At 38.4% G+C, this 17,722-nt stretch overlaps 1 protein-coding gene across 14 annotated transcripts in view; it reads left to right on the forward strand.

The window, feature by feature from the left end:
• LMO7 (LIM domain 7) overlaps positions 1-17,722 on the forward strand; it is a 190,174-nt gene that overhangs the window by 45,847 nt on the left and 126,605 nt on the right. For all 14 annotated transcript variants that reach the window (XM_033104126.1, XM_033104131.1, XM_033104129.1 and 11 more), the window contains exon 2: positions 16,060-16,130. In XM_033104126.1, coding sequence (XP_032960017.1) covers positions 16,060-16,130 — 71 coding nt within the window. The remainder of the gene's footprint in view (positions 1-16,059; positions 16,131-17,722) is intronic.

A 17,722-nucleotide genomic window follows, 5' to 3' on the forward strand; every position in this document is an offset into this window, starting at 1 on the left:
CTTCTGGCCGAGTGCCCATGCTACCTCCCAGATCTTTCCACTCTGTCCTCTGGAACAAATTTTGGTGAACACCTGACCTTTACCCCTTTCCTAACCTTTTCCTTTACCTCTTTGTTGTGAGAAAAACCCAGTCCTCTTTTTCTCCTATAGTCTTTCCCAGTCCCATTGGCTGTCTTGCCCACACCCTGCATACCTCAGGGCTGGAACAAGTGTCCACTTTTAGACAGTTAGCCTGACATGTTCACATAAGAATATCTGTGCCTTATACCATTTAAAAAAAGATTTTTATTAAAATATAGCTAACATACAAAATTATATTAGTTTCAGTTGTACACCATAGTTATTCAACATTCATAGACCTAAAGAAGTGATCACCATGATAAATCCAGCAACCATCTGATACTGTACTATGCTATCACACCATTGTTGAGTATATTCCCTAAGCTGTACAGTACATCCCCATGACTTATTTGTTTTATACCTGGAAAATTTTAACTTCTTATGTCCTTTCACCTTTCCCCCCGCTCTTATTCAATTTTTCAATTACATTTGACATCCAATATTATTTTATATTAATTGCAGGTGTATAGCATAGTGGTTAGAAATTTATATTATTTACGAGGTGATCCCCCTGACTAGTCTAGTATCCATCTGGTGCAATACATAGTTATTACCATGTTATTTATTGAGTATATTCCCTATGCTTTACTTTTACTTTTTTTACATCACCATGACTATTTTGTAACTATCAATTTATACTTCTTAATGACTTCACCTTTTTCACTCTGCCCCACCAAACCCCCTCCCGTCCATCACCCTGGTAAATCTAGTGCCCATCTGACACCATGCATAGTTATTACAATATTATTGACTATGATCCTTATGGTGTACCCTATATCCCCATTATACAGTTTGGCTAAACTATCCCAGATCTCTCATTATTATGCTGACCTCTGATTTGCTCCTCTTTATTCCAAGAAGTCCTGAGCACCTGCCTCATGACTTACTCCCACCCTCACTCCGCCATCATCCTGGGTGAATACAGTGGGGACCGTATTCAAGTTCTCTTATCTCCCAATCCATGACTTCTACTTCTACTCCAGCCACTTTCCTTGATGTCCTAATCCAGGATATAGTTGTTTCTTGGGAGGGCTTCACTTTTGCTTTATGAAATCTCAATATCTTACTCAGTAGCTTGCCCAATCTCTTACCTTGCAGCTTCAAGTAAATCTGCTTAGTGAAAACCCTTTACGTTCTTTTTTCTCACCAGCTACCCCGTCTCTGCTTCCTTCCCCTGTTTAGTGTAGTCTGCACAGTCTAATGCTAAGATACTTTCTTGACAATGTCTTCAGACTCGCTCTGTTGTCCTCCCACATCTACCTGGGAATACCTGCCTGTTGACAGTCTGCTCAGGTATTCTTGATCTGCACTAGCTACAGATTGCCTAGACCATACTTCTGTGCAGTGAGTCACAAACCAACACACCCCAGGTAGTTTCAAGGTTGTTTGTCCACTCATTGTCTCTTATGTAAGAGCTTATCATCTACTCATGCCCCCAGGATTGCTCCTATTCCATAGATTCTCTTTCAGTTGCTTTGGGATCCTGCACGTATGCATTTAGCTACTCATGTTCCTTCTGAACCATCGAGTTTTAGCTCTTTCAACCTGGCGCTCCACTTCATACCAGTCATCAAATGGCTATGCTGTCTCAAACAGTATCTTCCTGGAGAATAACCTCTCTCTAGGAGATTTATCTTATTTCCTCAGGCTTTTATAGAAGGCAGATAACACGAGTGACCTTCAGTCTTATTTTGACTTCAGGGAGTTAAAGATGACCTTTTAGGCAAAAGTGAAGCAATTCAGAAGCATCTTCCCTTGCTTAGACAAGCTAGAGTTAGTGAGGCACTGTACATATTCTTGTGCAAACCCGTCTACTCATTTTGAGGATTCAGAGTTTTTTGTTATAGAAGCTGTAACTTTACTTGATCTCTCACGTTGAGATGCCAGAAAGTGGCATGTACAGTTCTCCCTAATTCATGACTAGAGCTATTATTTTGGGTCAAGTGTGTGGTGGCTGTATCTTCAGGCCTATTGTGGTAATTCAATTAATACAGTGTCCTGGAGCATCAGCTTAAGGTTCAAAACAGTACCATTAGTATTCATGACATGAACTATCATTTTCATCCGTGAAAGCACTTATGAAACACAGTTTGAAAAATGTACAAATATAGATGAGTAAATAATGGAGGCAATTTTAAGTCTTTTTATGTAGCAGTGACATTTGTTCTATTATTAGCCTGTTTCTGGAATATGGGCTTTCATTGTGTGGCCATTAAGGAATTCATAAAAATTTCATCTCTCCTGTGTAGGTCTCCATTGTCCGTGGCTGCCATCTGTCTCTGCTTCAGGCTGGGGTGATAATTATTTCATGTGGCTCTCCCAATCCTCCTCCCTACCTTCACTGAATCTCTTTTCCTTTTCCTCCAGCTTGTCTGTGCTCTGACTCTAGTCTCTGTTCTAGGTTATATGATAACTGTCATTAGTCTCTGTTAGGGGAGGAAAATAGTCAACGCTGATTTTCGGCTTTTCCATTTCCCCTGAAGACGTTAGTTGGGCCTCTCATGTGCTGCCAGAAGCTCCCAGAGTGCTTTTCCACAGCAAAGGCACCGTCTGTGTGATCAAGGACTCTTGTTTCTGCATTACGGTTTGAGAGGCAGGGAGGCTTGTTTGCTTTCTCTGCTTCTCCTACTTTCCAGGCTATCTTCTGCGATGTCAGGCAGCTTCTTGGTCTTTCTCTATCTTATCACACCTTTTTTTTCCCAAAGGGTCAAAATCTTTTTCCTGAGCTGTGCTCTTTGAGTCTCTGATTCTGAATTAAACCTGCTCTGTATACCTCAAGTCACAATTTCTCTTTTCTTTGAATCCTTTTGCCTTAAGGAGAAGTGATATAACATACTTTTTTAATTACTCACACATACTTGTTTTGCGTGTTACACAGTGGGGGAGGGCAGGGGACGATGTGTAAACCCTCAGCGGAGGTTCCTGACCTCAACAAAGTTTCAACCTAGAACAGAGGAGAAGATGAGCAAATAATGATGACCTACGGCAGAATGGTGGTAATTACTGAATGAGTGGCTCAGAAAATCAGGGCCATGAAAGATGTGGAGGGAGAAGGAATTTAGGGGGTTGTGGTGCTTGGGAAAGACAATGGAGAGGTATAGTTTGAGTTATTAGATGGAGGGATGAAGGGCATTGGAGGATGTTGAGTTCTTGTGTTTATGGTGAGTCCAGGGTTCGTGTGTGACAATCCGGGGGTGGAAGGCTTAAAGGTAGGTAGGAAGGCCTTCCTCCACAGGCCAAATGGATCTTTGGACGATTTTGAGAAATGGGTTTTTTGGTGACACATCCTTTTTGATTTTTTAAGGAATGGTGGGCAGGCATCACAATGCAGAGTAGAGCAGGAGGAGATTGAGGCGGAGAAATGAGGAGAAGATCATGGACGTGTTACATCTGCTAGAAGAGAAATATAGAACTGGATGGAGAGGGAGAGAATTGCATGGATTTGGAGGGATAAGGAAGGTGCACTCTGATGCTTTGGGAGATGGTTCGTGTCATGATTTCAAGAACTGAGGTGTGGCAGTTCAGTCTTGGGTGAGAGGGTGAGGCCTCTTTTGCATGCTGGCTTTGGGGTGACCTGAGGCTGTTCAAGAGGAAAACCCGAGTGGGAGCTGTAAATGAGAGGCTGGAGGGCGGCCTCCTGGGAAGGACCAGGGTTGTAAGTTTAGGACTACCTGCTTAGAGTTTCTACTTAAATTGACAAAGTTTAGAAGGTGGCGGAAGAGCACCAGGTAGGTGAGATGAAGATGAATTTGAAGGAGGGAGTGGTTGGCAGATCAAGCTTCAGTTTCGAGGAGGATGAAGTCATCATCTTTGCGAAGCCTTCCAAATTAACCCATACTCTCGTGCCTCCCACATAGCCTGTCACACCCAACTGCGCTCTGCCATGGATCCTTCTCGGTTTTGCCTAAACAGGCAAAGATCTTCAGTGTGTTATGATTGGCTGTCTGCCCATATTATTTCCCTCTAAACTTAAGTTCTAGAGTTGGTGAACAGCATCCATGTATCACGTAAATTTATGAGCTTCACAGGACCCAGATTCATGAGTACCCTGGTGCTCTGTGGGATGAGACCGAAATCATCCAGAGTATTGAGAGAAATCTTATAAATCTCACCCAGTCAAGGTGAATTACATATGTATGGCCTCTGGCCATTTTCTATATCAGGAGTTTACTTTTTCCAAAAATGCAGATCATTCCATTTTGGGAAATTTCATTATAGTAGAAAGTTGTTCCGTGTAGTGGGTCCCAAATCTACACTTAAACCGATTGTATACGTTGATTTGCAAATTTTTCCACAGAAAGTCTCAAGATCTATTTGTGCGTTCCAAAGCCAGTTTTGTAGGAACACATCAGAAGCTCTTGTAGAATTAACCAGGTGACAGACTGGTGGTATTATATTACTTAAAACAAAACAAAACAAACCAAAACAAAACAGCTTTATTGAGGTATAATTGAAAAATAAAACTGTAAGATATTTCTATTTTCTTTTCTCCAAATATAACTTGATGTTGTGTTTTTAAGCTGTTTTGCTGTATTTTTTGATATACCTGGTTCTAGACAGTAGTCCCAGGGCTGCAGTTTATACCTCTGCAATAGCACAACCGTGCCAGCAGGTGGTAGCAAACAGGAACTGATTTCTCCTTGGTTTCCTTAGACTTTCAATGAAGAACCAAAGTATTTAGAGCCGTGAGATGTGATTATTTAGTACAAATTGTTTTCTTACAAGGAAATAAAGACTCCTATGAGCCCTACATACCTAACACTAGAACAATGTTTATGAGAGACCGTTCTTAGCCAGACACAGGAAGGGGGCGCTTCAGGAAAATGTGGACTTCAGAGGTCAGTCCAGGCCCTTTGAATCAGGAGCTCTTAGAGAAAGGACTGGGACCTGCATTGTTTCACAAGCAGGTGATTCTTCTACACACTAAATTCGGAGTCAACAAGTAGACTCCTTCTTAAGGATATGGAATTGTGCTAGGCCTTGAGGATACAAAGAAGAAATGACATAGTTTCAAACTATGGCTGCCGGTGCCCGTCAGGTGGGTGGGGTCTGTCACTGTATAGAGAAAGCGTTCTCTTCAGAGCAGCCAGCCCTTTCCTCAGGGGCAGCCAGTTGTACCCACTGTTGCCAGACCATTTCTTTTTGAAAGAGAAGCTGGCCATCCAGATCTTTGTTTTATATTTCCCAACTCGAACATACTGTGTGGACCAGACAAACCATGCCTACTGGTTGGAGTCAGCCTGTAAGCTGTGATATCTCCTTTAGGAATTCAGGCCAGTAAGGGAGCCCTGAAGGAGAATATGCATTTGCCATGATGTGAACGTCATGGGTTGACGTGAGTAGAAGGTGCAGTGGAGAGGCAGCGGGAGCAACAGAGCTTGAGGCTGGTCTAGCAGACTTTCTGAAGGTGAGTGCTCAAGGTCGCCAATATTTGGGGAAAATAAACCCATTCATTAATATGGGCAGCATCCTCCCTCTGTTATCCTAACAGGGAACACGCGCATCTATGTTTTTATGTCTCAATCTACCGGAATAGTGTTAAAAAAATTACTTTCAGTGATTCAACTTTTATAACCTTGAGGCAAATGAGTTCAGTAAAGAGGAGTAAAATTATTACTCAGTCAAGGATATTTTAAACTAATAATTATCTACGATGTAGAGCCATCAGCATATCTACTTTTGAGCTAAATAAACTGGAAAATTTGTTGGCACCTATTAAAGCCCTGGAAGGAATCTAGGAGAAACTTTGTTACTGTAAGTCGTTTTAGTAAAACTGATTTCTTAACCATGCTGTTGTTGGGATTATAATTCATTTGAAGCAGAAGTTAATGTGGAGGTGCCATAAGCCATAAGCCCGTGCACTGTGGCCCAGTTTCTTACACCTTAAGTGTGTTTTCTGCTTTGAAAACGTAAGTAAAGTGAATTATGAAAAAAGGCCATGCATGCACTTTAGAAAACTTAGAGTTGTGGAATTGTTTAGCTATAATGTAAAGACGGCACATTTAAAAACAGAAAAATAGCTGCAAATATATAAAAGGAAATACTTTAAGTTAATATTAAAGCATCTCTGTGTGTGAGGTAGGAGGGCTGGAAATTCCACTTTCCACATTTAGACCTATTCCTATAAAATTATATATAACTTTTTGAGGGAGGGAGGCACTTTGAGTACAGAAATTAATAACTTACATTGATTTTCTGTGTATGGGGTATGAGATGGCATCACAGGCCTTTTGCAACTATCTTTTAAAAACCCATCTTGATTGAATTTGAATGAAATACACAATTTTCTAAGTGTACAATTCATTGAGTTTTTTTAAGAACATATTTACTGAGGTATAATTCCCATACCATAAAATTCACTCCTTTAAAGTGTACAAAAACATTGCTTTTTAGTGTATTTACAGTGTTGTGCAACCATCACCACTGCCTAGTTCCAGAACATTTTCCTCAGCCCCAGAGAAACCCTGTACCCATGATCAGTTACTTCCCATTCCTCCCTTATCCTAAACGCTGGCAATCACTAATCTCCTGTCTGTTTCTGTGGGTTTGCCTATTCTGGGCATTTCAAATAAATGGAGTCATATAATAGGTGGGGTTTTGTGTCTGACTTCTTTCACGTAGCCTCACGTTTTCAAGATTTATCCATGTTGTAGTATATACGAGTACTTCATTCCATTTTATGACTGAATGATATTCCGTTGTGTCATTATACCATATTCGATTTATTCATCAATGGATGAACGTTTGGGTTGTTTTCATATTTACGGTTCATGTGAATAATGCTGCTATGCACATTCATATGCAGGTTTTTGTGTGGACGTATGCTTTTATTTCTTTTGGATACCTGGGAATAGAGAATTCCTAGAAATTTATTGCTGATTGGAAGGGAGGTTGATGAGTAGGTACCAGAAGAATTACATTGTTAACCTGTAGTAGGAATCCATGAAGAATCATTTATAGAACTTCTGTGTTACAGGTCACGTCAACCCCATCCCTTAATATCAAACTTATACTGGAGAGTAAAGTATATCTTAGGTACCAAGGTGTAACTATCAATTTGAATTTCATATAAAATAAGTAGTGACTCTCACCTATAATAAGACACACTATTTCTGAAAATGAATGTTTCCCACAGCGATGACTCTCAGTAATCCACAGGAGATAAGCAGGTAATTGTTGAGACTTGCTAATGTGTGTGAGACATTTCTGCAAAAAACAATGACGTCTCTTGAGTCTTGAGAACCTATGATTATATTAAGCATTTGAACTATACTTAACATGTACTGATAATGGATGTTCACATCTGTGTGTGCCTTGCGTGCTAGTTATTTAAAAACTTCTTGATCTAGAAAAAAGTAATAATTTATGTGTAGACTTTGGTAGACTTTTCCCTTGGAATATTTTCCCTGTTGTCTGCAACAGCGTAAATTGGAGTATGAACCTGTACTTATAGACGAAATGTACTTTATACGCTACCCGTTTGCTAGTTTCTGTGATTGTTAACAGAACAAAGAGAGCTGTAAAGTTGAGCGCATTTTTGTGTGTGTTTTTAGTGAACTTAACTAGGGCTCAGGTTGTCCTGGATTTCCTATCTAGGTGAAACCTGGCATGTAAATTACGATCCTGGAGCAAATCTTCCTCTCTTGCCTTGGTTTTATTTCGTTCTTTACAGTTGCTTTTTATTTCTAGCTTATTAATAATTGTGGTTGAGCAAAAATAATTTGAGACTGGAAGCTAAAAACTGGTAATGATATAAGGCAGTGGCCACTTCTCCTGGATCAGAAATTGTGTTTAAACTCATCTTTTTCGGGTCCCCAAAATCTGATTGTACCTGACATTTAGCCTAATGATGACTGAGGAAGGATTTGGAGTGTTTATAAAGACAATTGGCTTTTAATTGCCCAGAGACACAAGTGAGAGATTCACATTTTGCTGGCTTTGTTTTTCCTTCCTGGCTACGTGAAGACTTGTGGGTCTTTCCCAAGAGAAGGTGAAGTGGGAGCTGTAATTTACACTAGACACTGAGACAAAAGGCTGAAGTGGGACAGTGGGGCAGGGAAACTGTTTTGATTTTTGACCGCTAGGAGGCTTTTAGATTCCGTTTATCATTCAGTGAACTGTGCAATTCTGATTACCGCTATCTCGGAAGACTGCAAGTTGGCTTTGGTTTTGCTATCAAGTGATCTTAGTATTGGCAAAAATGGTCCTGATATACTCTGGGATGTTATGTAGCACAATGCCCAGTCTTAGGAGAGACTTGAGAACTTCGCCACTAAAAGCAATGTTATTTGCTGAATACACAGCATGGGTTGACTAGGAACATGCTGTAATTCAGAGGGTTAACCACGTTTTTGAGAGATGCCTCGGCTTAAAATGCCATTTTAACCACATATTTCAAAACAGGGTTAGACTTTCAAAGAGGAATTTTTAAGAATTGCTACATCTGATGTTTTATATTCCTCGTGCCAAGCACCATGCCAGGTACGTGCTTAGCTGTTGTCATTCCCTGATTTTGGAATAGATGAATAAATGAGTACTTTCTTAGTATCTTTGGTTAAGACACACTATTAAGTGGAAAGTTAAGTTCTAGCCTATTCTTTAGTCTGGAAACATTTTCCTGTAGCAAATCAACAATAGTGACAAACTTCTAGCTTTGAAGGTTTCATTCAAGAATATTCCCTTTCAAAAAGGTGTATCACTAGAGTGACATGTTTTCATGGGCTCTTGTATGTTTTTGTTCTTGATCTATGGACAAAACCATGCTGTCATTCCTACACAGTAGAAGGCTACTTTAATAGGTGAGTTTAGGAACTGAGGCAGGTTCTCCCTCCAAAACACAACCAATTCTCCCGCCCTCAGACACCTGAAACTTAGTCATCAGTGTTGTCTTTATTTTTGTCTTGTTTTTCCTTGCTTAAATATGAGCAATATTTAGTAAATATTTTCACTAAAATATTCATAGGAAGAGTAATTAGCTTGAACATAAATGATCAGTATGTGTAAGCCATGTTTCAGGAAATGAGAAGTTGGGTAAGACAGTCCTGCCCTTGAGAGTATGCAGTGTAGACTTGGCCAGAAGCATATGGAAGTAGGTCGCTAATTATGTTGTAGAGTTCACTCAGTGCTTTCACAGACACTCTCATTTGATGCTCAATTCTTGTTATGTTGGGAGCTACTTATTGACCTAGGTTCTCAACTTATGCAACTGTATCGTAGCTCAGCTTCTTCATGTATAAATGGGGTAAGAGCACCCACCACATAAGATTGTTTTGAAGATTAAGGGAGATTGTGCACAAGAAAAGAGAGTAAGTGTTGGTTGTCATCATCCGGGAAACTGAGGCCTGGGAAAGTTAGGAAACTTTATTACGCAAGGAACAAGGAAAGAGCCTGGACTTCTGTCTCAACTTTTCTGATTCCAACTTTCTCTTTTTATTTTTTTAGCCCATTCTGTGGGAAGAACTGGCTTCTCTAACATCATGAATAACTTTTTCAATAATTTTACTCTGGCAAAGAACTAGGAGGTAGGCATTTGTTCTATTTAAATTATGTTTAGTTTTTAGTTAATGTTTTTGACTGTGTGCCATAATCCTTGCACTTGTAAGTTTTTGGCATGTATGACCAAGGCAATCTGTCAGTTACTGCATCATAAACAATGATACAGATATCTTATGGAATTCATTATAAAAATTGGTCCTATTTTGTGGAGTCATAGGATTATATAATGGTTGTTTCAACAATGAAGTTTAATGGAAGAAAGGAGGGAGCGGTATTTTTTAATTCCTTGACAGTTTTAAAGACAGACTGAAAAGCATGGCAGCTCCTTCATATGTGCTAGCCTTGGGCTTCTTGCAGTGGAAACAATGCATCTTTCATTTGAAGGTGAACACTCAGTTATCTCTTTGAGTGGAAAATTAAGGCAGACACATATTTTGTGAATTGTTTCATGATGCAGATCCTGTGTTCCACAGTGGCTTTTGATGGTAAATATTTCTTGTTTTTTTGTTTGTTTTGTTTTTTGCATTACTTATGTTGAAATGATTGGCATGGTGATGAATGTTGTGAATGTTGTGTCTGTATCTTAAATATGATCTAGTAGCTGATCAATCAATTAGTAGGTAACAATTTGGAATCAACTCTGAGCCCAGCTCATCACCTAGATTTAGTCAGCAACCATCTCTTTTTTAAAACAAGCTCAAACGGGCACTGTGGTTTTGCACTATGATTTGCACAAAAATGTGGTAGAGATTGCTTTGGGATTCTAGATGTCTTTAAAATGGCTGCTCAAAAGGAATTGAAAAATTTGAACGAGTGCCTGCTGACTTGCTTTAATGGGTGTTTTGCTGATAACCCGTCTGGTATAAGTAGTCTTTGAGACATTCCCAGAATGTTTGGGATTTAAATCATGTGGATTATGTGGTCAGAATTGGAACGGAGAGATGTAGCTTTAGAGAAAGGTGGTGCTTATATTGGTGGGAAAATCTCATCCAGCAAGAGGATTAAAATGAAACCATAAACAAAAGAGTAAAGGGTATGACTATAATTCCGTTTGTTAATTAAATTAATATGTTCATAGGAAAAGAAATAACTTTTGAAACTTGTGAACTTGGCACTGGTTGCTTGTAGATTTAGCTGATAGATATTTTCTTCCACAAAATATGCCCTTTAAAACACTTCGTATCAAGGGCTTTTCTCTGGAGGCTAGGTGGTAGGACAGGTTTGGCAGCAGTGTTTGTGCAAAGCATGTTTTCAGCATGCTGCTCTGCCCTTAATATGCTTGGGAGAGTAATTATAACTTCACAGGAAGCATCTTGCCCAAGATTCCTTGGGCCCTGTCGCTCCTTAGTTTTCGTTTCAACAGGATGGCCAGTCGGTGCATAGGGCCACATGGCTGGAAGAAGCAGTAGCCTCAGCTATAGTGTGCGGTCTGTTTTTTTTTTTTTTTTTTTTTTTTTTTTAAGAGAAGTCAAATATTTTCACATATCATTTGTGTACTGTGAAGAAGATAGGGCAAATATTTCTTTCCCTTTAAAAATTAGGGGACTAAATAGTGATTTGTCAGAAGAAATATATAGAGTAAGATGGGTCCAGGATTAAATCCCAGATCTTCTCATCTGATGTACATCTCAGGTTATTTAAGGTGGTAATGATTTTATTTAATTGTGTTAAGAAATATGGAAAGAGGCAAGGAAGAGGAAAAAAACCAAGTTTTTATAGAAGGCAAGGTGTGGCTGTTGAATACATAGTAATTACTCCTGTCGGTGTTGACTTTTGATAACTCAAGTGGGAAACACATCTCAATTTAGTTCCTATGAATCACAACCTCATTACATAAAATGGATCACACCTCAAATAACTTGCTAATGAGTAAGGTTCTGAATTATTGGAAAACGCAATGAGTAATTGTTAGATTAGAACTACTAGATGAACACTTGTTCTTTCAAAATTCTGGAATGTATCGTTCAGCACACTGAATTCTTCTTAAAATCAGGATGGGTTGGTATTCTAAAATATGATCTATTTTTGTGGCACAAACTGCCTTCACTATATTTTGAGTCCGTTATAGATCTCTGTGATTTTTATAGTCTCCAGGATACAAAAGGTATTCTCGTAGATCTCTATTGTGTGGTAACTCAGTCTCTTTCTTTAAGTAAAAGGATATTACATCCGGCAAAATGGACTTTGTTTGCGAAGATGAAACTTTGTCTTTGTTCTACAGATGGAGAGTAACAGCTGATAATATTAGATAACACTAGTGAATGGTCCTCCTGAGTCAGGCAAGTGCTGAGTGCTTCATATGCAGGGTCTCATTTAATTCTCAGAGTAACCCTGTGAGACAGATATTTTGTACCTCCATTACACAGACTGAAAAGCTGAGGTTGAACAGCTTGTCCAGAGTTACAGGCAAGAGATGGCAGAGCCAGGGTTCACAGGCTGCAGACCACCCCCATCCGGCCTTACGCAGCAGTGGTAGATGCCCTGTTGTGTGTTTCTTATTAAGGAATGTGGCCCAGACAGCTGCTGTAGACGGACAAGTTCTGATGTAAATTTATACTTTTTTTTTTTTGGTTTAAGACTTTTGGAACACTATTTTTGTTTTAGTTCCTTAGGAGGGGTCTTAGATGAGTTTATATTTATATGAATTGCTAATTAAGAATTTTACTTTACAATCAGATGCTTTGAGTTATTGTGGTAGCTATTTGAACATTGTTCATATACAGTTTGAACATTTTTTAATGTTCATAACAATGTCCAGAGAAACTTAGAATATTTTAAGAGAATTTTTCATTTTATTGGAGTTTAGAGTTCAATATTCTCTCTCTCTCTCTCACCCCCTCTCTTTCAGACAGACAGACAGACAGACACACACACACACACACACACACACACACACTAATTATGCATTAAGGTACCAATCTCTTTTGTCCAGGAAAATTCAAAAATTTTAATTGAATTTTTTTATTTATTGAGTTACTATTTATACCCTTAACAGGGGACAATTCTTTTTGAAGGCATATTGCATAGTAAAATATACTAATTTAGATTTTAAAAGGCCTAAATACAGATTGAAAACAATTTTTTTTTTAGTTTTGAAACATTTAGTATCTGATTCAACTGAGACACTTTCATAACTGAATACTTATAATATGCTGTAGGTTTTTCGTGTCTCTTACATGTGGATGATTCTGTAACTTTCTAGAAAACTAAACTTTCTGAGCCTCAATGTTCTCACTGGTGAAATGAGAATAGTAAAGATAATTAAATTTAAGGACTGTGTGGATTTCATAGATAATGAGAAAAATTACCTGGCATAAAAACTGGTGTCTCTCTTCTTTTATTTTTTAGATGTAGGAGGTACAGAAAATTGACTGGAATCTGATAGATTTTGACGTCTTTTGAATGTTGTTTTTAAAAAAATATTAATTTGTGTATCTATTGAATAAAAATCACCTCTGGTTGTAATAAATATTAAAGTTAGCCCATAATTCCACCACTTAGAAATAATCACTGTTAATATATTTATTCCATATTTATTTATACAATGCATACTTATACATGTATAGTAATTGGGATCATACTCCATGAGTTATTTCATAAATTGCTTTATAATTAACATATTAAGGATTCTTTACAAATAATCTACTTTCATGGCATGAATTTAAATTTCATGTAGTTTTCTGTTTGATGGTTATATATCATAATGTAACCCATTTCTTATTGTTGGGCATTCAGGATGTTTGTAATTGTTGCTATTATGCATAATACTGTGAAGCAGTTCTATTTATGTCTTTGTGTTCTTGTCCTGTTGTCTTAATATAAAGTGCTACGTCTGTACACAGTGTGCCTGAAAGGATGCATATTTAAGACTTCAGATTCATAGCACAAATTGCCTCTAGACTGATGGTATCATTTTATATTATCTTCAGTATTTTACAGAGCATGCCAGATTCCCATGTCCCCAAAATGTAGATAATTAAATAAAAATCTTTGTTTAGTTTTCCTATTGTTTTCTTTATAAATACATTATAAATAGAGTCTGGTATTATATTATGATTATTTAGATTTCGGTAAGCATACACACACACACACACACACACACACACACACACACACAAACAAACGCACAGAAGAGTACCTTAATATCTTGATATATGGAAAGGGGTGGTCTGAAATCTGTGTGCTATGATTTTGCCTTTCTGTAGTCTTTTTGGGGAAATGAATCGTTCTGGATAGTTAGGTTCTCTGAATAGCTCTGTATATTCCATTATTTCTATTTAATTAATTAATATTCCAAATACAATTCAGCCTTGTTTATATGGTGCAGAGGTATTCTTTTGAGGGTTAATTATTGGAGTGTGTTGTCAGAGTATTAACAATGCATGTAATGAGGTTAAGCATATATTGATGCTGGCTACCTTCAGATATTTGATTGCACAGCATCTTGGCCAGTACAAGCTAATAAGCAGGTGATGTTTTCCCTGCTTCAGATGAGTAGAATGGATTCAGAGAGGCTATTTAACTTGCTTAAGATCACACAGCTATTAGGTAATGACAGTGGGGATTGAGTATACTTTTGTCTGACTTGAGTTCTTTCTCTTTCCATTTTGTCACTTGCTGCACTCTGCCCTCTTGATTGGCCCATCCAGTGCTGTTGACTGTTAATCTTTACTGCTGTCCATGTGTCTGTAGGGCACAGCCTTCTTTCTTGTAAAGTACTGCCTCTATGAGAATAGAGCTGCTAGATTGTTTCAGGGAGGACAATTAAGTGTTGGTGGCACTGAGCCACTTTCCTATGATTAGAGAAAATGGACTTTGACATCTGCTTTGATGTTCGTGGGACTTTTGATGCTGTTTGGCTTTGGACGGGAGTTCCCAGATAAATGTCATATTACTATATTTTCACTGGTTGGGATCAGTGCTCATATTGCATTTGTGTTGGATCTGTTTGGGGAAAACTCAAGAGTTTGTGCTACACAGGTTACCTGGGATAATCCACAGGCCACTTAAGGTTATCTCTCAAAAAATGTACCGTTCTGTTTGGATATGTTCTACTGTGCTTTTAAACTTTGTGTCTTACTTATGTGGCTGTGAGCTTCTTGAGGGAAGAGCTGCCTGATTGTTGTTTTTTTTTAATATCTCTCTACCCAGTGTCCAGGTAAATGCTTGTAACAGAGACACTCAGCATATGTTTCATTCCTGCAGCAATGTAGCCCTTCTGTGGATTAATGCTGTGTATAGGAAGGGATCTTCTATTTGTTCCTGCATTTGAGTGTGTCACTTCCTGGCCCTGGATCCTGTCCATATTTATAGAACCAGCTTATGAGACACTAACTTTAGTTCTAAGATCAACCATTATTTTGTCAGTTAATAGATAGTATGACTAGCTATAGCTCTGTTGGGCATTGTGGAAATGATGCAGAAGACACATAGCAATTCTAGGTGGATGGAAAAGCTAGCAGTGGTGAGTCAGGACAGCAGGGGCCCTGTGGCTCACCGAGCATTTAAGGTGAATGAATTTCCCAGTCAGGTTTCCAAGACCATATTTCTCCCTGAAGTGGCAGATGGAGCAGGGACTCCTGCTGGCAGGTGGTGGGTACGTCTCTCGGGGGGCTGGTGTCACTGCTGTTACAGTGCCTCCTGCCCACTCCCGTAGCTGGGGACTCAGTCCCAGGAGTGGTTCTTGGAGCAGCTTTTCCCCACTATGGCCTCCATTTTCTCTGCTACTGTGTCCTCTATGGAATCCCCATCCCTCCACCCTGAAGAGACAGAATCTGTAGATATTGTCCCAGCAGTTTCACTAAGATCATTGGTGGTGGTAACGTTAGGTGGCCTGTTCTTATGTAATAGCCGTAAGTGGGGGAATTGTTTAAAATTAGTACCTTCTATCCTTTGTGTCTTTTGTCTCTTTGGATTCGGATTTAATAATCTTCTCCTTAGGATGCTTCAGTAAATAACTCTTTCCTCAAATCACGGCCATTTCATGAATACATTTAAGGAGAGTTATGTCGTCTGCTATTTAGTTTTGTAATGAAACTTAACTGAAGGTTGGAATTGAAATTAGTGCTGTGCATATATAGTGGTATTATAAGTTTATGTCTTAATCTGTTTTTATTTACTCTTAATAGAACAGATTGTCCACAGGATTTTTTCTTTTTAATAGAAAATATGTTTGAAATTTAGCTTCTAACTTTTGTCATCCATCCAGTCTATAGTATAGAAAACGCTCATTGTGGTTTTTCCTGTTTATATTTTTTATACTAAAGTAGTTAACCTCTCTCTTTGTAACATAGAACCACATACAATTTTTTATAAGGAATAACTTTTGATATATGCGTATCCTTCAATTATCATGTTAAATGCATATTAATTAATCTAGTGCTGGATTTGACTTGTGTATTGCTCCTGATTAACAGAAAATAAATGCCCAAATCTGTCTTTCAGGCAGTGACAGAGAAGAATTTTGAAGCAAAGGATTTTCGAGCCTCTCTAGAGAATGGTGTTCTGTTGTGTGAGTAAGTATTTAAAGCATTTAAATATTTCAAAAGCAAAGGTGTGTGTATGTGTGTGTGTGTGTGTGTGTGTGTGTGTGTGTGTGTGTGAGGAAGTGTATTCACTCCCCTCTCCATGGCTACCATAGTCACAGATGTTTTCTTGGCAACAAGTGAGATTTGATCCCTGCAAATTGACACTCCCATAGGACCAGACAGTAGGAAGTGGTTATCAGTCTCTGTATCTAAAGATAGCATTGGTGAAATATATATTATTTTAAATTAGTAAACAAGAAAGATTCTATTATTGCTTGATGGGCCAGTAGGAGTGGGTGGTTGAGGAGAAAGCCTTATTACACTGCACCAGCCATCACTTACTCTGATTATTTTAATGTACGGAATTGTTGGGTTTAAAAGTTAATATAAAACACTTTTTTCTTCATCAATAAACAGTGATGATTGTAGAACAAATTTAGACAGTAGAAAATTTTTCTTTTAAGCTTTATGTGGAGTCATTACATGACCACAATCAATTTGAGTCATGGGCCATTGATTTACTTAATGTATTATTGAGAATCACATCCCCGCTTTGGTTATCATACGTAAAATAGGATGGTGCCATGATCGATGGTATGAGGCCTATATTATATGTTTAGTGTAATGGTTTGTTCCCCAATGGCTGTGTAGTACAGTTAGCCAAGTATGTGACCTTTGGCGGTGAGGCGTAGGCAGCCCTGTAAGGTGTAAGGATGAAGGTGTCAGGGTCCAGGTTGTAGAAGTGAGCAAATAAATGATAAGAATGTACTTGAGTATGCACCCACATTTTTGAACGCTCTTAAGTATACCGATCTAGACACTTACTGCATAGGTATTTATGGAATCTGTCCGCAAGTAAGCACTGGGAGTGTATGTGCTTGTACTTAGATGATTTTGATTATTCTGTTAAAACAAGGTTGTTTGCAGCAAAGATCAGGAATCAAAGGGCCTAGGTTTGATTCTTTGCTCCATTACTTTGGACATTTGAGCAAGTGACTTAATATCTGAGCCTTATTTTCTCACCTATAAAGTGGAGATCAGGATATCTGGTTTGCCTACTTAACAGGGTTGCAAAGTTCCGTAAGACATACGGAACTTCATAGGTTTTTTTTTTTTTTTTTTTCATAGGTTTTTATAAACTATCAAACTTTGTGTAAATACAGGTTGTTGCTAGGAAGATGGTGGCCATGTAGATAATAGTCTCTACTTCATCTGCTCTTTTGATAGCTGTTCAAACTTCTTTGTCTGACAGCAATATTATTAAGTTGAACTGTATGAAGTTGTCCATATTTAACCATCTGTGACCTACAGAAATGTCAAGTTCATGTGGTTCCAGCTAATATGTCTTAGGACAGGCATACGAAGAAGCTTAAGGGATGTATCTTGACCTCTTCTGATGTCACATTCAGAACTGTCATTGCCAAATAGTGTTTAAACTAATTTTAGTAGGCCATGTGGTCAGCCCAGTTGGTCACTGATAAGAAATTAATTAATCTTGATTTGAAAACTGAATGATTTAAATGTGTTCAGAAGATGGAGTGGCAAAAATGTCTCAGAAAGACATTTTTGTGAAAACCACC

Source organism: Rhinolophus ferrumequinum, chromosome 4 (assembly GCF_004115265.2).
Source record: "Rhinolophus ferrumequinum isolate MPI-CBG mRhiFer1 chromosome 4, mRhiFer1_v1.p, whole genome shotgun sequence".
NCBI lineage: Eukaryota > Metazoa > Chordata > Mammalia > Chiroptera > Rhinolophidae > Rhinolophus > Rhinolophus ferrumequinum.